This window comes from Podarcis liolepis (genome assembly GCF_965112155.1).
Source record: "Podarcis liolepis genome assembly, chromosome: 10".
NCBI lineage: Eukaryota > Metazoa > Chordata > Lepidosauria > Squamata > Lacertidae > Podarcis > Podarcis liolepis.
The window spans coordinates 23357778-23380032 of NC_139562.1; the positions used below are offsets into that span (position 1 = coordinate 23357778).

Sequence of the window (22255 nt, forward strand, 5' to 3'; positions counted from 1 at the left end):
TTTTGTAAAATTAAGTCTAAAAAAGACATTAAGATACTGGGCATTTATATGGGTGGGTTTTGTTCAGAAGCAGACAAGACAAGAGGAAAATTCTGTATCAAAAACCTGACAAAAGATGTTGTTGTATGGGGAAAACAACAAAGTCTAGAGGCTGTATCCAACGGTGCCTTTGTGGTATGTGCTTCGACTTGGACAAGTTGGGACACAACTTCTCTCTGACTCCCTCCCCACTTATTTAAGTCCCCTGTCCATCCGTCCCAAAAAAACCCTGTTTCTTAGTATGAGGTGCCCTCTGAAACAGAATGAATTATAGCACAGGGTTGCAGTGGGGGACAGGGGATAAGCAGCAAAATTTGGGTGCCACTATTTGTACTTTTGTGCTGGGAAAACCCTTCCCATTAAGTAAAAATCACAACTGGATATAATATTAACAAATGCATTATGGTATAAGTTTTAGTGGACTGGTTATGAATGAGATATAACAATTACTGCAAAAGCACTGAAGATTCCAAAGGCACCTTATAGAATGACAAATTTATTGTGCCATAAACTTGCATGGGCCAGAGACCATTTCACTGGACACATGATGTAATCTCATAAATTAGAGGGGTGGGGGTGGGAGGGAGGGAGGAAACTGAGCAAAGTGTTATCAATGGTTCAAAGCTGTATGAAACTGTGTGGCAGTACATAGCACAAGGTCAGTTCTATGTTAATTTCAGTAGAAAATTATTTTTGATATGCCTTTTCAACAAAGCTAGCAATTCTGCTTTCAAGATCTAAACACAAGAAGAATGCATGTTGTCTATGAAATTATTTTCAGTTAGCAATGTTACTTACGGCACTGGTAACATTTCTCAAAATGTCAAATTTACAATGGGATCACTGACAAACCTTTAGTTATAGCAGTGCTTCTGGGCTTTGCTGTAAATATCAGCTCCACAAACTTTGTGTAACAGGCTCTAACAATAAAAAGCAATAGGTTTCTAAATTCTAGAAATTATGCTTCTTCGGAAATACATTTGGGGTAGCTATTTATTATCTGATTTCCTCTCCACCATGCCAAACTCTCTTCTCCATACCAAGTGAAGCTCAAACCCTAAAATGTAATTGAGGATGAAGGAAAGTACATTTGTACATTTAAGTGAAGATAGCTAGGGTACTATTATATATAGTTTGTGACAGCTCTGTCGTTTCTGGTTATCATCATTGCACATTTAGGTCTATGAATATTGCCATGAAAAATATATTTGAGTGCTTCAGACAGGTATATAGATATAAAAGATCCTCTTGTCATTTTACTACTACTAGTACATTCCCTCCAGGTTGCTAGCATAAGGTATAGAACAGATTCACCCTCCAATTTATTAATTTTCCGATCTATACCCCACTACATGACCAAAGCAGGCTAAACTAATTGTTGTTATATCTGAACAGAGCCAAACTGGTAAGTTTAAACTATGTTTTATTGAAACAAGCCAAGATAAAATGGTGTTTTCTGACCCTAGTTTCAGTAAACTATAATTTAAAGTACAAGCAGTCTCTGGTTTAGGTGCAATGACAAACTGTGGTTTGTTTCAACCTAGAAACGGATGCTTCCAGTTTCTTCCTCACAGTTGTTCTGGAGGCAGTGTGGGTGAGCACTCAAGCACAAGGCATGAACAGGCTTAGAAACGCAGAATTGTAGAGTTGGAAGGGACCCCTGTAATGCAGGAATCTCAACATACAGTCTCCCCTCCAATTCAAAACCATACCAAATCCTGCTTAGCTTTGCAAATGAGCTAGCAGTTTTATGGTCCGCTTACATTGTGTTCTGTAACACTAAACTATGGTTTAGTATCACATCCAAACCAGAACACATTACTCAATTAATATATAGCACATAACACAGCAGCAGACTGATAAATTTCAAAACTGGGATTAGAACAGCAGCCATTTATTTCTTGCCACCTTTCCATAAAATGCTCAGGGTGACTCACACAAATTTCTAATATAACTTCAGCACTTGAGGGAACATATCACCAAATCTCAAAACACAACTGTGAACAGCAAGCCAATAAAGACACCAAGAAATTAATAATGGTTAAAAGTCAGAATAGATTTAAAACTCACCAGTCTCATCAGTGTGGAAACACCTTTCAAAAGCAATAATTTAAGAATTCCAGCCTCTTACAAAAAAGGGTTAGGCATATGAAGAATGATTTGGGGCCCGAAGCTGCAGTCTAAAGAGTCCACTACTGGTCATCCTAATGGACATGCATTCGCAGATAGGAATTTTAATTGCCTATCTCTGCTGCTCTTCCTCCAAACAACTTTCCCATGTTTGAAATGTGGTTTGTATTCAGATATTGCTCCTGTGTAGAGGAGCATGTGACAAAAGCTTTAAGAGCGTTAACTGCACCTGTGCACAAACTTATCCCTACCTCTCCCATCTCTCTCCCTCCACTACCCATTGTCTGATTTGGATTATAAATTTCTTAGGAAAAGGTCTACTGATGTCGATTTAACACTGTAAGGCACTGTGCACACTGATACCACTGCTGTGTAAGGAAAAAAATTAAATATCCTGGAGCAAAAATAATTAAAATACAGACGGTGACCATTTTGCACACGTCCTACTGATGTATGGCCTCTTCCACATGTGCGCCACTTTCAAGCCCAGAAGGGGACGGAGGAGGAACAGGGGGAGGAACGGGATTATGTGCAACCATTGACACACGCGTGACCTGGAATATAACCCCCCGTGCAAACGGGGAGTTGCCCGTACCAGCTAGAAAATGTGGCTGAAGGTAACAGGCCCAGAGTGTAGGCAGCACGCCTTGCAAGTTAGGTTGGGTGGGAAATCTTATCTATTTGATTTTAACAGCGGTCCTAATAACCTGAAGCCGAGACTAGGAATTTTTTCCAGCCCTGAGCAGAACAACTCTGTGCCTCTGTTTCATCATCCATTGAATAAAAGGTCACCAATTTGCTAGTCTTCCTTATATCTAAGGATGCTGGAGAATGTCAACCAAAATGGAAAGGGGAGCAGAAACTGCCAATGTTTGCTTATCTGCCCAATGTCAGGAATGGAAATCAATCCAGTGAATATAAGCAGCATTTGCAGTTATTGCAGCTTTCCATCCGCAAACAATATGAAATTGATTAGGTTTCCCCTGGCCCACTATCTGCTTTGTGTTTCCTTTGAAATGACCGGAAGGGAGTAACACAATGACAACATCATTTACACAATTTCTGTAACTAGCTATGCAAGTTACTTGATTTCACCGCAGCAGGCAATTGAGATAATGTAGCTATTGGCAGAAGATGAAATGCAGCAGAACAGAAACAGGGCTCCATGTGACAAGCAGAGGGCAGAACAGAAAGCAATGCCTTCTTACATTCCCCACTAATATATGAGGTGAAATAACTCGCAGCCAAATTACACAGAATATAGAAAAAAGGGAGGAGGAGGGGAAAGAAGATTAAACTTCTGAAGAATCTGGCATCTCTCTGAAGTATTCTGTTAAGTTACATACCAATTCGTGACCATCTGTTTCACCATTCAAGGAAACATTAACAGGGCAATGTTTTCTGGCTTCAGCTTGCCATGTGTTAGGAAGAAAACAACCCCTGATATTTTCTATGTTTGGAGAATGAGGAGGAGTTGGAGACTGATGGAGCACAGGAGAGGAAGGAGAAGAAAAGTGGCAAAAATGTCATCTATTTGAAGCAAGAGTGAAAGAAAGGGAGTAAGCAAACCCCCCACTCAGTCCAATTAATTAAAATTCTGCTTATGCAAGCCAAAGTGAGGAACGAAACTCCGCTTTAAGCCTCAACGAATTAAAAGATAGAAGCACCAATAAAATGTAATTCTAAGGGTTGTTTCTGGTGTTCAGATCAACAACTCCTGTATGATTTATGCTTTCTCCCCCATGTCAGGCTTCCATTTCAATTAACTTTAATACCTGCACAACGTTGTTCCCAGCAAAAGTCGCCCTTTTCCATATCCGCCCTCTGCCCAAGGCCTCACTTAACAACTGGGCTAACTTTCGCTCCATCTCAGCCTGGAAAACTTCCTCTTGAATTTTCTGGTTGATGACACCAAGGACAACTACATTGAAATAAACATTCAGAGAGAAAATAAATATACAGGAATAATGGCAGTGAACATCAAGCTTCACATCATAGGCAATTTCTAGTTAACGGTGAAGCAAGGATCTGATATCCTTGGGGTGTTGGGAAGCCATCATTGCTAACTGATGTTCTGTGATGTGTATCATTTACATATAATCTGGAATCTGGTTATCAAAAGTTCTTCTTCTTTAGTCACACTTGATCTTTTTTTCTCACTCCAAAAGAATAACCTAGTCCTTGGCATCTACCCTCTGTCTTCGTGTTCCTTTGAAAATAACCTGGCCTCTGACACAGCAACCAAAGAAACAGTTACAGGCAAACTAAATATACAAAGAGAAGAATGGCAATTCATATTCTTGTATCTTGGAAACTAGGGTCTCCTCAGAGGACTAGTAGAGGGAGAAGACCCCACCCCCACCCCCCAGCAGATCTCTGCGCTGTCAGTGTCTCTAAGCAGCCCAAACCTTTCTGCCTTAGACTGGAGTTCTCCACATCAATGGCTTCAGTTCTTTGCTGGTTCTCAGATGCCCTTCCTGGTCACTCCCAGGGCCACAGGAACCACCTGCGCTGACTCTGCTCTGCGAGGCCTTTGGGGGGGGCCCTTTTGAGGGCGCTTTGTGAGGATGGGAGTTAATCTGCTCCTTGCCATGCAAAACCGCAGCCACCATTTTTAAAATTTAAAGGAACTTTAATGATGGGTTCTTTATCTTATCTGGCTAAGACATTCCAACAGTTTGACTTCACCCCCAGATGGCATGTGCCTCCGTTGTCTCCCGAGACAGATGGATGCCAAACAGAGGTTATCAGTTGAAGCTATTTTGTCTTACAGTTGTACTTACCTGTTCTTACCCAGGAAGATTTCATCAAGTGAGTTGTGTTCAACTGAGGGTAATAAACAGCTGGAGGGGAAGAGGGGGGAAACAAGGGGAATGGGTGAGGAAACATGTATTAAAAAGAGCCAGAAATCTAACAGACTGGAATCAAGGGGCTATTTTATAAGTCATACTGAGACAGTCAAATAAATTGGCCAAGGTCCTGGGGAAAGTCAATTGGCCAAGATAATAATCACTGCCAGCTCTACATTCTGACCATTAAACTAAATTAATTAAATTCCCACAGAGCTATTATATGCTTGCATAATGGGAGGAGGGGAAGGAAGCTAAAGCACAAAATTACAAAGCTTGTTATTTTATTTGCAAAGTAGTGAAGCCTCCTGCTTAGATATACACAGTGGCAACCCTAGAGCACCACCTTCGGGAATAAGGTATCTCAAGGCAATAGAAAAGCAGCAGCAACAACAAATCTTATGTTTTTCTTTGCATAAAACGAGAGCTGCTTCTGCTTCTAACCGTAAATTTCTACAGTGGAATAATTTACTCTTTATTCCTTTCCTTCCGAAATGAAACCTCACTGTTCTATTCCCCAGAGCAGGGCCCCAGCACACTTTAAGACTGTGGAGTCTCGGTGAATTTACAGGCAAACTAGACCCGATTGTGGAAGCCCCACGGCTGCTTTTTCTCCTGCTGTTTTTTTTAAAGAGTTTAATAGCACCCAGAAGGCTGAATCCCTGAGCACTTCCAAGCGGCGGTTTACTGTGGGCTCAGGGCTACTCATTTCCAGACTTTTTTTTTTTTTTGCTCAACATCCACACAAAGTTCGAAGTCAAACAAAATAACAGTTCACACTTTTAATTAGTTCAACCCTGATTTCCCCCTACTGAGAGAAAATCCACTAAGAAAAAAAATAACCTTTAATACATCTGCGGTCACAACTGGCACTGGAAGCTCCTTAGTGCGTTGTTGTTGTTTTAGTTGATGTGACATGTGTGGTGACTTTTCAAGGAGTGTCCTTCCTACTTCCATTTACTTCTCCCATGAGCAGATTTGCACAAGTCATGTGCATTGCTTAGTGCGCTGAGTGGAGGTCGGAGTGGGGGGGCGTACGTGTGTGCCAGGCTTTCTGCAAATTGACAATTCCTCTCTCCCAGCCTCCTTCAAGTGACCTTCAGCTTCAGCTGAAAACACCTCAAAATCTTGTTGGTGATAGAGCAAAGGAAAGGAGCCTCTTATTGCTGTTTTTTCCCCAATCCTCCTCAAGAGTCTCCTCCAGCAGGAAGCCCCTTGCCACCTCTTTTCTCCCCCAATATTTCTGATGCTTAATTTACTAGAAAGATCAGCACACACACTCACACTCAGAGCACTAAGCAGCCCCAGTTTAACTATTAAAGATCTTGTGCAATTCTGCTATATCAGAATTGTGCAATCAGAATTTTCATCAGTTTAATCCTGTAAGCTAAGGGGAAGGGACTGATTGGAAGATAATGCCTCCTTATTGAACATGGTCCTTATGGGAACCATGACGCTGGAGAGTAAGGGACTGTAATTTTTTAACGGAAAAAACAGTTTAATGTTGAAAACTTTTTAGCAAAAAGATGGGGTGATGATAATAAGAATACTAACAATCATCATCATAATCATCATCATAATTGTCATCATAGTAATAAACATGTTAAAGAAATAAGCAATAAGGGTCAACAGGAAAACAAGATTTTGCTGTTTTACGTGAATACTCACGTTCTGCAATCTGTTGCACGGGGAAGCCCATGTAGAAACTGAACTCCACCACAGAGAGGTTCCTTAGCAGCTCACTGACTTCGGACCCGTTCAAGAATCTGTATTTCTCTTGGATGGCAAAAACAATTTGCACAGGGCCCTGCCGAAACACTGCTCTAGATTTACCCAGGGTTATATTCAGTATCTGAAAAGACCGGGTAAGAGCAAAGCAAAAAAAATTAGCCCAGCTCCTCTTTCTCTGATCCACCATTCTAAAAATACAATAGTCACAAAGGACATAAGTTAAACAAAAGTTAATGGAATTTTCTGTCTGGCTGAGACAGGGTTACTCTGACATATCATACCTATAGCTGCTTGATATACTTCTGGATTCTAGCATAGTGATTGTTCCAAAAGCGATATTCAGAATTTTCTTTTCTTACTGTCTAGGCAGCTTTATAAAGTATCTACTTTGTCTAAATATTCTGTATGCTAGTGTCAGGGAACTGACATCAGAGCAGAGGGGAGAGGCGAGGCTCCCAGATTCTGCAGGAGAGGGAACGAGTAAGGGAAGAGAGAGAACGTCATCTGGGGAAGGAAGTCCAGGTGACACCAGGAAGAAGGGAGAGGCAGAGAGCATCTTGGAGGTGAGGCTCCGAGACTCTTCCAGTGAAGTCAGTGAGGAGGGTGGAGGACCACCACTCGGCACGCCCACTCTGCGCAGAAGGCTTCCGCGCAGAGAGGCGAGGCGAAGGTTGTCCGTTAAGGAATTCTTATGCTGGAGGAAATTTAGGAGACGCCCACTCACGGATTCTGCTAGCGACTGAGCAGCAGCGCAAAGGGCTGCTCCGTCAGGGAAAGACACAACCACCCCTAAGCAGTTTGGAACGGCGGGAGGTTTACACACAAGCAACCCCATTTCCCGTGACAGCTAGTTTAGTGCAATGGCTAAAAACCTGATGTGTGAAATCAGAAAGGCACCTACTCAAGTCTCGGTTCTGTCATGAATGGCCTTAGAACAACCGTTCATCTGCTGGGAATAACTGCAATAATAACAACCAACATCACTGTCGTCGTCTTACCTGAACACTGAAGTTGGAAGTACCCTGGTGATGTTTTCTCACCTCCCCAAATGCAATTGTCAGCCCTTTTTCAATGTGCTGGCTGAAGTTACAGAACCTAACGTCAACACTCTGAGGCACAAACTGAAGCACTAGGAGTAGAAAACAAATATTTGTGTTACTAGATTTAAGGTTAGCTTGAGAATTACAGGATACTCCAATGCCCCCCCCCCAAAAAAATCCCAAACAGTCACAGACACAAATCCTGTCCCTACCCACAAAAAAACTCATGCCAAGTTCAATGAACCTGCTTGATTCCCATATATTTTCTTGATAATTTAGTATGCTATACAGTACCTGAATGATGGAATACTTTGGCGCTGTGTATGTACACTTTTCTTTGCTTTTGGCCATTGTTTATCCTTCTGCCCTTATTTTTCAACACTAAACCCTGTATTTACACCACCAAGTGCTCAAAAGTACTTCTCCACACAGTGCATATTGAAAACTATAGAATTTGCTACCACAAGAGGAACTGGTGGCCACCAACTCGGATGGCTTTAAAAGAGGATTAGACAAATTCATGGAGGATCAGGTGATCAGTGGCTACAAGCCACGATGGCAATGTACTGTGTTCAGTGCTAGAGGCAGCATGCTGTCTGGGAATCACAAGCAGGGAGAGCGCTGCTCACAGATCAGGTCCTGATTGCAGGATTCCCATCTGGTTCACTGCTCTGAGAACACTGTGAAAAGCCAAAAGCAGGCAGGCAGATGAAACTCGATGAGGATAATGGGATATTTGCTGTGCTGGTGAGGGGCAAGAGAGGGCATTTGGAGAAATGAGTGAGAGTTATGGGATGGAAGGAGGGAGGAGAGGAATGGGCATGGAAATGGGGGTAAGGATGCAAAGGGGGACTGAAAAATAGCAGCTTCAGAAACGTGCTGTGAAGGTGAAAAGGAGAATGTCTAAGGCAGATGTCCTCAAAACTCGGCCCTCCAGATGTTTTGGGCCTACAACTCCCATGATCCCTAGCTAGCAGGACCAGTGGTCAGGGATGATGGGAATTGTAGTCTCAAAACATCTGGAGGGCCGAGGCTGAGGAAGCCTGGCCTAAGGGGTGGGGCTGACCAGATATCAAGGGAGGGGATTGGCTAGGGATGGAGATGATGGGTAGGTGGGATTGGCGAGTGAAGTGAGCAGGAACACTGGCCCCTAGTGGCGTGAGAGAGATATAACACACACACCAAACCATATAACTCGGGGAAAGAGACCATGTTTGTCCCACAACAGATCTCGGATCAATAATGCCAAGTGATTCTTTTCTTGTGCGCAGTGCAAAAACACAAGGGAGATACAGCTCAGCTTACCAGTCTGCACCTGGAACTTGCGGTCTGGAACAGGGAAAGAAGGTTGTAGCGATGAGATGAGAGGTACCTGCCCCCGTAGAAGGCTGCTGTCCACAAGAGCGTTGATGACAGCAATTGCCGTGTAAACAAAAGGACCTGAGGTCACCAGAAACGAGAATTTGGGAGAAAATCTATAAACCTATTAAAAAGAAAGAGGGGGAAATGAGAATTCCAAAAATCCCAGAAGGAGCATTATTACTGCACTACAAAACAGAAAGATTGTATAGGGGTGGGTGTGCTGTTCAGCACTGACGAGGTTACACAGGAGGGTACAGGGCTGAATCAAAACCAAGTCAGTTGCACTTAAATCCTGCTGCAATTAATGGGACTAAAGTCAGAACTAATTTTCATATTGATTTCAAGAGAACCTGAGTGCAATGGGACCATAGTATTTTGGCACTGTGATAAAGGAATGGAATCAGTTACCGATTCAAGGGCTGAAGCCTCCTTGTAATTCCATTTCTTTAATTTCTACCCCCTCCTTGGCAGCTTCTAACCCAGTCCCCACAGTTCTATGACAATCTACCACCCCCCAAAAATATTTAATTATAGAGCACATGCTTTACATGCAAAAGGTCCCTGGTTCAATTTCTGGTAGATCCAGGTGGGGTTGGAAAAGACTCTGATCTAAAAACCTGGAAAGAGGGGCGGCCCATCAGTAGAGACAATACTGAGTGCTGACCAATGGTCTGATTCAGTATAAGGCAGCCCATTACGTTCCTAAACACACAACTACATGAAATCCACCCAACTAACATGACTATAGCATTCCCTGGGGTGGTGCTACGGCAAAGCATGTCTAAGAATAGGTGACATGACAACCGACAACTTGCAAAGAAATAATCTTGGTCCAGTATACCTGAAGGAGCATCTCCATCCCCATCGTTCAGCCTGGACACTGAGGTCCAGTGCCAAGGGCCTTCTGGCGGTTCCCTCACTGCGAGAAGCCAAGTTACAGGGAACCAGGCAGAGGGCCTTCTCGGTAGTGGTGCCTGCCTTCCCTCCCACCAGATGTCAAAGAGAACAACAACTAACAGACTTTTAGAAGACATCTGAAGGCAGCCCTGTTTAGGGAAGCTTTTAATGTTTGATGTATTACGGTATTTTAATATTTTGTTGGAAGCTGCCCAGAGTGGCTGGGGAAGCCCAGCCAGATGGGTGGGGTATAAATAATATAATATATTATTATTATTTATTATTATTGTTGTTGTTGTTGTTGACATCTCTCTTTGTGCAAACTCAATCCAAGCTTGGTCATAGTCATAGTTAAGACCTTTGTAGGGCTAAAAGGTGTGAACCCCCTTTCGCTGCCGGAAGATGTTGCACTGAAAGCATTATCACTTTACATTATCATCATCATCATCATCATCATCATCTCTTATATTGTTGAGCCATGAATGTTAAATTACAACCACACACCTCAGTTTTCTGAAGTGTACTTTGCCACGGTGCTGCATTTAAGAGAACTACCCCCTGCACAACACATCATAAAAATGAAACATCTGTGAGCAGTAAATGCAAGATGTAAGGAAAGCAAAACCTGGAACACACATTATTTACCTGTGGTTTCCCTGTTCATAAACCTGTTTATGTGCAGAGCCTTACAGTAAAGTCAAATCTGTTAGCAGGGAGCAAGTTTCACACTAGGGAATGCATTTCCAAGATCTCTGACAACAATTCATTAGTGTAGGTTATTAAGCTGCACAGCAGTCAATTTCAAGATAGCAACCTTGGCAGTATTCCATCACAAACCACGGGTCTTTTTTCTTGAGGGAGGTGAGAACACCCCAGACATTAATGTTGCAGTTCGGAAATAAAGCTGCCCTCCCAAGATGGCGAAAATGCAATGGCATCGTCCAATCGCAACAGAAACAGGACTAGGTGCACAGAAATAGGTCCTCTCTTTTTTTAGCAATATAAGGGATTGCCAGGAGATGAACCCAAGTTTGGAAGGTTCTGTGGATTATTCTCAAAAGAAGCATGCCTATCATGGCCCAGAGATGAATTTTTAATCACAGTTTCCATTGTAAATGAATGGGAAATAGCTCATACTTTAAAAAGCACCATATTCATAATATCGTGACCCAGTGAGACAAATGGATTGAAGGCCTTGTCCTGGGACTTCGTGGACTGGCAAATGAGGACGGTGCATGCCAATTATTATATCAATCCATCACAACCACAGCATTACACTAGCACCGCAGAAAAATGCAACAGCACTATCGCTGAGGAACAAGATACCAGTTAAGTGGACGATATATCCAGTTACACCCATATCTCTCAAGTATTCCTGTGATGCTGTATAATGAAACAAATTATCTGAATAATTAAACAAATTATTAATAGCAGCCACGCAGCACACTGTGCGTTTGATATTACTTACCTCCAGTTCAACAAGCCTCCTAAATTCAGCTCTCAGGATTTCTTTGATGGATTCGCTGATGTTTTCTACTATAGGTTTCCGAGCTAGAACTAGAAATTTGAATGAATGAATATATATATTCTTTGTTTAAACCATGCTCATACAGATCTTTAAAAAGTGATTGCAGAGAACTACAAGGAGCTGGAGTTTCCACCCTTATCCATATTTCATTTTCAGTCAGAAACACTAATAGGTATTTTGAAACATAGCAGCCCATCAATCCTGCATAAATAAGAAGCATAAATAAGCGTAAATAAGACCTGTTTTTATTTTTAAAAAAGTTTTTAAAATTGTGGTTTTCACGCATCCCTAGGCACAAGACGAGGATGCAGTTTCAATAACTATGCAGCACTGTTAGGCAAAAACATTGCATTGTCTTCAGCAATCTACCTGATGTGCTCACATAATATGCTTCTGGGTTTCCCAGGAAGCAGACACCAGCTGCAGCCTCTAAGCCTCCCTCACTATTTGGCCTTCCGGGCAGCTAACCTTGCGATTATCAAGTGGTACTGCAACTAAATGTCCACTGAGCATGCCCAGTCCAGACTAAATCATTTTTGGTGTTCTGCCCACCCACCCTCAATATTTTTTCCCTTGAATGGTTTTTTTACTTCTGCAAACCTGGTGATTCTCCCAAGCATGCCAGTAATTCCCTGCTGTGTTCAGGTGGTGCCATTTTGGCTATATAAACAAAGCTCCTCAATGCCTGAGCATCAGAAATATAGGCAACAATGAAGGACAGCCATCCAATCACAAGCTCCATCTGCGCTATATATTTGAAGCAGTATCGTACCACTTCAAACAATCATGGATTCCCACCAAGAATCCTGGGAACTGTAGTTTGTTAAGGGTGCTGAGCATTGTTAGGAGACCCCATTCGCCTCATAGAGCTTCAATTCCCATTGTTCCCTGGAAAGAGGAATAGATTTTTAACCCACCCTGGGAATTGCAGCTCTGTGAGGGGATTAGGCAGTCTCCTAACAACTCTCAGCACCCTGAACAAAGTTCCCAAGATTATTGGAGGCAGCGGTTAAGGATGATGGGAGTTACAGTGGTACCTCGGGTTACAGACGCTTTGCGTTACAAACTCCGCTAACCAGGAAGTTAAGAACTTTGCCCCAGGGTTAAGAAAGCTAACCAGGTTAAGAACTTTGCCCCAGGATAAGAACGGAAATCGCACGCCAGCGGTGCAGTGGCAGCAGGAGGCCCCATTAGCGAAAGCGTGCCTAGGGGTAAGAACCGTTTCAGGTTAAGAACGGACTTCTGGAACAAATTAAGTTCTTAACCCAAGGTACCACTGTATTCCAACATCTGGAAGGCTACTACAGTCTACCTATTTGCACCACTCCTGGCCTGAGACAGAAAGCATTAGTATTCAGTAAAGAATTGAACTGAAAGGCAGCGTATGAAATATTTTAAATGAATAATATTCGTACTGCTGTGCAAAATAAACAGTATATGACATTCGCAACCTGGAAGGACACCAGTAGTTCACTTTCCTTGAGCAAAATGGCATGAATTTGTGGATTTTAAGGTACAACTTTTAATAACACAAGAACAACAGATCTGGGTGGGGTGGGAAGTCTTACCGGCTTTCACTATATATTTATCAGGGACTGTGATGTCACAAACGTAGGGCTGTCTGGTTGCTGGAATGGTAGCTGGAATGGTTGCCACTGTAACGTCTGGAGTCGTGACCAGTGCAGAAGTGGTAGGTGCTGTAGATGACCTTGGTGTACTGCTGGTAGTTGTCAAAAGGCCTATTGTGCTGCTAAAGGTGGTGGCAGTAGGGATTGTCATGCTGGTAAACTCAGTTACACTAGTAGTTCTTGTTGGAGGTCCAGATTCAACAGGGGTCATCACAGATGGAGGAGTCACTGTAGGTGCAGATGAAGACACCATGGCCACTGATTCAGTAGCAGAAGCGGTACTGCTCGCATCCGTAGCCAACGGTGGCATATAAGGGGTAGTTCTAAAAAACATTGTGGTCTCAGTTGCCTCAGTAAATGAGGAAACCGAGGAGAGGTTAGCAGTAGCACCAGCATCCTCAACAGTAGTTGTGGTAATAGTAGATAAAAGGGATGAGGATGTCAAGATGGGGGTTGCCTGCAATGAAGTGAACCACGAGGTCACATGTGTTTCATCCTCCAATATATTGCTGGTGAAAACAGGCTCTGGGACAGAGGTGGGAAGCACCAGTGTAGGGACGGTAGCATCAATAGCTATGGGTGATGACTCAAACTGAGAGGTAGCTTGTGTGGAAGGTGAGGTAAAATAAAATTCAGATTCCATCACTAAGATTGATGTTGGTTCCAGTAACCTAGAGCTCATATAGAGACTTGATGATGGCACAGTTGTAGAACTATGTGTGACTGAAACAGAAGAGGAGTTCAAACTAAAAAATGAAGTTTGCCATGAAGAAGTCTGGGATGCCTCTATGCTTGTGATGTCAACAGCTGGGAGCTCAGCTGAACCCCAGCTAGAAGAACTGTCGAGAAACACAGATGACGGAAGGAATGTCGGCGAAACATGAGGTAAAGATGTTGTCAAATCACTTGGCATTATCAAGAATGATGTGGCTCTAGCAGATGACAAATGTGAGAAGCCATTTGGCTCAGAGGGAAAAGGTGTCAATGGAAGGCTGGATGGAATGTCTGATCTATTTACAACAGGCTCTTCTGTGGGAAAACCCACGAGTGTTTTGCTAAGGAAAACGGTAGATTCTGATGGCATTAATTCAGATATTTCCAGACTTGAGTTCCTGATTGTCATGGATGGTGTGTTCACATTTTCGGTGAAGGCAGATTCAAGGGGAACCGTGGCAAGGAGAGAGGATAGTTCTACAGCACTAGACATAACCATTTCAGTTACTGAGTAGGGAAAGCTGACAGGAACATGCTCCAGTGATGTTATTTCAGAAGACCGGCCATAGGAAGGGAAAACTGATGTAAATATTATGTTTTTAAGGCTAATGTCCACAGCATTTGACATGGAGATTTCTGTAAACCTTGAAGAGAATGAAACAACAGGTCTTGAGGGGAAAGTAGTATCGAAGACTTCAGGAGGAGGCTCTTGCAGGTCATAAAAGTCACTAACTACGGATGTAAGTGGCGCAACACCGTTTACCTCAGAGGCCGTGAATGACGGTGTCTCAACATAATCACCTGAGCCCACATCATTTTCTGAAGGTGCCACTGAAAAGACTGGCTCTGAGAGAACTGAGGTGAAGTCACAGTAAGAACATGAAGCATATGGTCTAGTGGAAGGCACTGGGCTTGCAACGTCACTGAAGAACTCAGCTTGAGTTTGTTTCTCTGAACCGTCAGGCAAAACTGATGCTGTACCTCTGGATAATTGAAAGGAAAGCTCGTGTGTAAACAATTCCTCATTAAAAGAACTACTGGAGGCAGTCAAAAGTGTAGCTGGGGAAGCAGGGGGGGAAACAAAAGGAAGCAGAGCTGAAAACGTATCAGTCCCTGTGTTAGTTAACAAAACAGGAATTTCATTCAAAACGTTCAGGGCAGACGAGCTGCTTAGAGTTCCTGTAGCACTACTGCTATTAATACTATAGCGAGCTTCTGCGTGTGTGTCAGTACTTGTCAAAATGTCTGGCATAATTTGGGCAACCTCACCGAGCTGTCTCAGGAATAAGGAAGACCCTTTCGCAGTAGTATCCGAAAGCAAAGATGCTGAGGATTGCGCAGAAAACAGCAAACCCTCTCCTCCTTTTCCAACCGTTGCATCCACTGCCTCAGATGCAACAGGACTTAAGTACGTAGAGGACATCAGCAAGTCTCTGCTTGGAGTCAGAGTTACACCTGCCATGTCAAAAGGCCTTGAAGAGGGCAGAGGGACGTGGGGGTCAAAGGCAGCCCTTTGCAATGTTGTTTGCAGTGTTTCCAGGTAGTCCAGCGAGGAGATGGCAGGTAATGAAGGCGCTAACAGCAAAGTTTGCAAGGATTCTTTTGTTGCTTTCACTGGGAAGGAACCTGAATGATAGTCCTCTGTAAAAGATTTCAATGAAGGGGTTTGTTGTGCATTTGGAAAGGAGCTGATCAATCTATCATTACTTAAGACGGCTTCGTTGCTTGTTACCGAAGTATCCAACAGTGGTACATTTTGTCCAGCTGAGACTCTGCTTGTTCCTTCTTGGTCCGATGAGGTCACCTCAGGAGAGGTAACAGGTGACAACAACCCCTCAGGAAACACACTATTTGCCTTGGGATCCGTTGTGCTTTTTGTTAAGGCTTCGTGAGTCATGCTGCCCATGGTGCTTTGACTCGGCAAAAGAGAAGAAATATTCTGCTGTTCCAAATATATGTCATCTATTAAAAAAAAATTGAAAGGCAAAGGTAAGTTATTCATGTTAAGCAAAATTACTATTACTGTAATACACTGAAATGTCAAAATACAAAGATCAGTGCAGAGGCCATTCCCAGAGACATAACATTTTATTATTATTATTAAGAAAGGGTGGAGTGTTTGACCGTAATCCGTCTTATCCGTGGGTTGTGTTTTAAAGTGCTTTAAAACTTTTTATTTCTGTAAACTGTATTGCGAATGCTTTCCCTTTTTAGCCTTACCCATATATTTTACTGAAGACTCAGCCTAGCAGCAAGTAGATCAGATTGCCATAAGATTTTATGTCTCCTTAGTAGACTTTGCCACAGTCCAGATGTGAACACTAGTCAACAATCATTTATTCAAAGGCCAAAGGATTCCAAGTGCTGGAGGACATGAATGCAAGAACACTTCGCATTTATGAAAAGGCAACTCATAAAGCTAGGGAAACAGAAAGCAACTGCGTAGTACATACTCAACTGTTGTAAAGAACTGCACTTCATACTTCAAAATTGTAGCTTCTTCTTGGGCCTTTTTTTGCTTTTTGGCATTTAGCTGTATATGGTAACACAGGAGCCATGTGTGGCAGCAGAAATAAGCAAACAGTACTCACAAACATTCATTTCAAAAACTCTATTGATTTGATCACCTTGCTAATTACTTAAAACAACGTAGGCCCTTATATATCTAGGATGGCGAACTTGGTAGCCCTCAAGTTGTTGTCAGATTCCATCTCCCATCATTCCTGAGCAGTGGCCATATGTGGCTAAAGAGCCACAGGTTCTACACCCCTGGACTCACCCCAAGCAAGAGTGCCTTCAGGCAATTCTCTGGGATAAAGCTAGTCTTCCCGTTTGGACTAAACTTTCAAGATACACATTCTTTTTTTGGTTAGGTATTCTGACTATAAATGAAGTTGATGCACGCCCATTTTAGGTTCGTGGTCTGACTGTATCTTGGGTTCCCTAGAACAAAGCACTGAATTGGTGAGCCACTGAATTGCAGGTTGCAGCATCTACATAGGCCAGAGGTAGGGAACCTGTGGCCCTTCAGATGTTGTTTGACTACAACTCCCATTATCCCTGACCAAAGGCCATGCTGGCTGAGGATGGTAGTTGGAGCCAAATAGCTTCAAAAGGGCCACAGGTCCCCTAGCCCCTGGCCTAGAGTACAAGACCCCATTTATCCAGGCTGATCACTGGACTCTTCTAGACAGGCAGGAGAACACGGGCTTCCTTTTTCAGGCTTATCCAAGCAACAAGACCTTCCCAAACTGTATGTTATTCTGGTATCTTTTGGTTGTTCTTCAGTCCTGACCTTTGGCTTGGTCAGTGTCCTGGTTTGTCCTTTAGCCCTGACTTGCTCTCCTGACTTGGAGCTTTAACCCCCTGATTCCGATCTCTTGGAACAACTCCTGTCTCCTGGTCATTTCAAACTGCTGACCATCGCTCAGCCCTGATAAGACTTGAGTAGAGAATGGATGCAGCTGACTGAACTCCAATATACAAATGCAAGAGAGCAGCAAAACTCTCTTCTGAACAACCTACTGGGCTAATTAAAATAGAATTTCCCCTTATATCCTAGTAACCTAGTTATCCACAGGGAAGCTTTTCGCTGACATAAAGCCTTAACTATTGTGACACAGGCAAAAGAAACAACCACCACCATCACCTTTCACTGCTCTTCAAATTGTTCAAGTCAACACAGTTTTTGGTACCAATTATCCAGTCTCCCTAGACATTAAATGTTAGGATCTTGTAAAATAAAAATAAAATCGGCATCCTAGAGCTTCAAGGATTGTTCAGGCTGAAATCCTTTATGCACTTGTTTGAAAATAAGCAGTGTGGCCTACTTCTAGGTGAACAATTTATTCATTATTAGATTTATAATAATGCACAGCACTGCATATGAATATAAACAAATTTAATTCAGATATTAGTGAGGGTTTAAAGGATGTCCACTTCAAAGGAAATGCCTGCCTTCTTCACAACACACAAGCATGCACACAACCAATGTACGGATTAAAAAAACACACAAACTGGTCTAAATTTGACTCACAGTATCCTCAGTCCTGAATCTTCGTTTTTACAAAATCATGTGAACCAGGGCAAGGGCATGACTAATATAACATCTGGTTTGTCCCTTAAATGCTATTTGGGATGCTGCTAGAATGAGGAAGCAACCGATTAGAATGAGATGCTGAAGTTAAGTGTTCACCTTTAGGTCACAAACAGCTTCATAAGGAATGAAACAGGTTTTAATGCTAAAAATTGCATAGAGTTTGTTAAAAAAAGGTCATGACATCTCATTTTAATCAGCCTGTCAGTTTCCCTTGTTCCCTTTATGCGAAAAGTGGCATGCAGAAGGAAATGCTGTTTTTCTTTTCTTATCATTTTCCAGGAAAAGACATTTGCCTGGAGCAGAAGCTTCTTATTTGGCCTGAATTTGGCCTAATGCATTAAAAAGCAGGCTTGATCACTGCTGTCAGAGTGTTCTACTTGCAAACAACCCATGCACATTGATCTCTCATCTGATGCTTCAACACACTGGGCTAGTTGCATCACTTGCATAAGAAGGCTGAACTCCTGACTATTTAACAGAGTTTGCACCCTGTACTTGGGTAATGAAATCGGTCCTCAGAACTCCATATTCCCCTTTCTTTCATACAGTAGCTGCCAAAGAAAACACTGCTTTCTTTATATGTAAAAAGAAAAAAGAAAGAATATATTTTGAGAAGCTAGCTTTTCCAGATAATTTTTCAACAGGCGTGGGTTGAAATTTTATAATGGACAAAGCTGTAAAATGGGTGCTTGCCAGTGCTGAAGAGTTTAACAAGCAGAGAAAGCGAAGCGTTCTGCCCCACCTGAACCTGGCTTTGCATGAAAAGAAGAGTGACAAGAGAAAATTGCTGGGAATAGATCAGGCAACCTCATTTTTTGTGTGGAGAAGAATGCTAATGAGGCCTCAGCAGAGAGATGCTTTAGAGCCAGGAGCAGTGAAGAGGTTGCACTCTTCTCCTTGTTAGCCTTGGGGAACATGTTCTTGTTATGACAGATGGCTATTAGGCATGTGAAATATAATAGCCTCTTATTCATCCCAGTGATGAGAAAGGGGATGGGCAGGGTATCATGTGAATGCTTTCAACTATATGCACTCTTTGATGCTTTCAGAAATGCTCCCTTTTACTGGTTGCAGCCTATCCTTTACACTGCATTGCTTCTACCATCTCCAATATGACCTTGGGGTTTAGGGTTTCCTGCAGCAACATTTCAATTATTTACCTGGCATGTAATAGAACTCTGCTATATTGGAAAATTATTCTCCTTCGACAAATGCAAAGCAGTGACCCTTCCTCCTTCCCAAGACTTTTCCCAATTAGAGTGAAATAAATGGCTGGGAGAGCTGTGGAAGCAATTAAATGGATCCATTTCCCATTCCCATACACCGATTTGCTAAAGGACTAAACCAATGCCGAATCTGAAGATATGGGGCAGTCTTCAAGGAAAAAGGTTGGTTATACAGTTATAAAAGAATCAGCATAGGCACTGTAATACTTCAGGTGATTTTTACACCTAGCCTTGAATTGTCTGATAGGCAGCTGCTCTCTCAGGTCTCAGGCAGAGGTCTTTGACATCACCAGATGTTAGATTCTTCTAACTGGAGTTGCCACGGATTGAACCTAAAGCCTTCTACCTCGACCCTCTCCTGTTCTATTTCCTACCAGAATTTAAAGTGCTGATACTGCCTTACAACTTGATTACTTAAGAGACCACCTCCTTTCATATGAACCTGTCATATATTAACATATCCCTCACAGGTTCTTCATCAGGTGCACCTGCCATCAGAAGGGAGGTGAGTGGAAACAGGACGTTTTCTGAGTTGGTACCCTGGCTTTCAAACTCTCTCCGTAGAAATTTAATACAGCGGTACCTCTGGTTACGTACTTAATTTGTTCCGGAGGTCCGTTCTTAACCTGAAACTGTTCTTAACCTGAAGCACCATTTTTAGCTAATGGGGCCTCCCGCTGCACCGCCACCACGCGATTTCTGTCCTCATCCTGAAGCAAAGTTCTTAACCTGAAGTACTATTTCTGGGTTAGTGGAGTCTGTAACCTGAAGCGTATGTAACCCGAGGTACCACTGTAGTTTTGTTTTAAACTCTTGTTGTCGCCAACTTTTTTATTCAAAGGTGGGTCCCAGGGCCAGTAGGGGGGAAACCCAGACCAAATTTTGGGGTGGTATAGGGGAAGGGGAAGAGGAAAACATTCAGCCACACAAACAAAAGTCCTTGCACTGATAGAACTTTCTCTCTCTAGAGCTACGTTGCAGACAACCTGATGTGATTAGTTCATTCATACATTCTTTGGCTAACTTACAATAAGCTTTGCACACTGTGGGGATGATCCAAATGCTTCCCAGAAAAACAGTAGATGCCTCATATATCTCCCCACCTCGCCCCACCCCATGCCAGTTTTCCTAAGGCAGGTTGCTTTCAAGCCATTAAAGGGGCTGGAGCCTCACATCCATTTAGCAGTAATGCTTCAGCTCTGCAGAGGCTGAATCTCCCATGATGCCCTGATAAACACATCCATTAAAAAAAGATGATGAATGGTGGAAGAGTGGGTAATTTGGCACTCCTGCCATAATGTGTCCCAGACTATTAATTTTTTGCGTTTTTACACATTCAAGTTCTGCGGTTCCCCTTAATGGACATTCTGCGCTAAAAGGTTTCCATCAGCATGGAAAGAAAATTCTTAGAAACTCTGTCCATCTATTGATTGCCAAAAAACAAACAAACCAGGATCCAGTAGAGTTATGTTCCTGACACGGCTATTTATTCCATTTCTGTTGCAAGCTTGACAGTGAAGAAAGAAGGAGAAAGGCATGCACCAATCACCACCCCATCAACTCTAAAAACAAAAAAACCCACCCACATTGTAGAGACAATAATACTGCATCTCCATTTTTTTCTCAATTTCCAACCCCAAAATACATCAATAATTCTGGTAAATCTGTGCGAATTTTGAACCCAGGACTAGGTATTCATTACATTAGACTGGCTTGCATGCTGCTAGGCTTGGGCTCAAAAAATGCTGCGCATCCATACAGCTCACTGGGTGACCCTACAACCAATCAGCTATCATGGGCGGGCCCTGGGCTGGTAATCTGAGGTGAGCAAGCAGCTGTGGGGCCAGTCTGTTGTCAGGACCAAAGAGCAAGTCAGAACCCAGGAGGCAAGACCACGCTGCAAGCCAGAAGTCAGTGTCAAAGACACAGGACTATGCCAGAGCTGAAGAAGACACTATGCCTACAGCGATTCTTAACTAGGACTGGAAGGCCTCAGACATTCCTCCTTGTTCAAGAGGATCCAATAGCCAACCAAGATATGAGGTCAGTCGAGGGCCAAAGTATAGAGGTTCCTCAGAAGATAATTCATTGTAGAAACCATTGCCTCATGGTAGGAATTTTGAGAAGAACTGGGTGGGTAGAAGAGGATCAGTTGTAAGTGATCAATAGACTACAAAGGCACAGACAATAACATCAACATTAAACCCAGCTAACCTAAGGAAAGTTTGGTTTTCCACTCCTTGCATCTTAATTCCATTCTTTGCTATGTCCCCAATCATTTGAAAAGGACTTCTTAATAATCTAAAGAGTATTCAGATGTTGCAACACTTCATCAAAAGTCAAATTCCCCTTCCCCGACCCCCATGTTTTATCTGTTTCACTATTAACAGGCACCAAATTGCTCCAAGTTGCCAGAGGAAAACAAATCCAATTTTTTAACTCAATGAACGGCACTGTCTGTGGTTATTTGCAGTAATACATAAGCATGCTTAATGAGAGTGAAGAGAGAAGAACATTCAATTTAAAATGTCAGTGCTATAACAAGAGAATAATGTCATTTATCAATCTAAGAATTTTCATGTTGGTTAAGGAAGATCCATGTAATTGTCACTTAGCTGGAAAAGCTACTACAAATTCATTGCACTTTAAAACATTTCAGTTTAGGTAAGTTATTAAAAAGTTGTCATACGAAAAGCAAGTATTTTGCAGCTAATTATCATTGTTAGTAGCACTGAGAGCTATCATAGGCGAAGGTAACTACCCGCCCCCACCACCTTAAAATAAGTAATAAATGCTCAACATTAAAAAAAACACAAATAACAGGTGCACTGAATTGGGAGTCTGGTTCAGAAAAGTTTATGTCATAATTAGGAATAGAAATATCTGTTAATTTCAGTTCCCTTAGCTCTCCACATTTTTGCAATTCACAATCAATTCCCTTAGAATTGAGCTGTCTGTACTATTCAATTTATTTAAAAAGTGGGTGGGACGAACAATAGAATACAGTATCAC

The 22255-nt window shown here is 42.5% G+C and overlaps 1 protein-coding gene across 5 annotated transcripts in view; it reads right to left on the reverse strand.

The window, feature by feature from the left end:
* KIAA1549 overlaps positions 1-22255 on the reverse strand; it is a 105605-nt gene that overhangs the window by 37408 nt on the left and 45942 nt on the right. For all 5 annotated transcript variants that reach the window (XM_083461829.1, XM_083461825.1, XM_083461826.1 and 2 more), the window contains exons 2-8: positions 13145-15880; positions 11517-11605; positions 9095-9272; positions 7748-7878; positions 6687-6870; positions 4953-5012; positions 3945-4090 (exon numbers count right to left, since the gene is read on the reverse strand). In XM_083461829.1, coding sequence (XP_083317955.1) covers positions 3945-4090; positions 4953-5012; positions 6687-6870; positions 7748-7878; positions 9095-9272; positions 11517-11605; positions 13145-15880 — 3524 coding nt within the window. The remainder of the gene's footprint in view (positions 1-3944; positions 4091-4952; positions 5013-6686; positions 6871-7747; positions 7879-9094; positions 9273-11516; positions 11606-13144; positions 15881-22255) is intronic.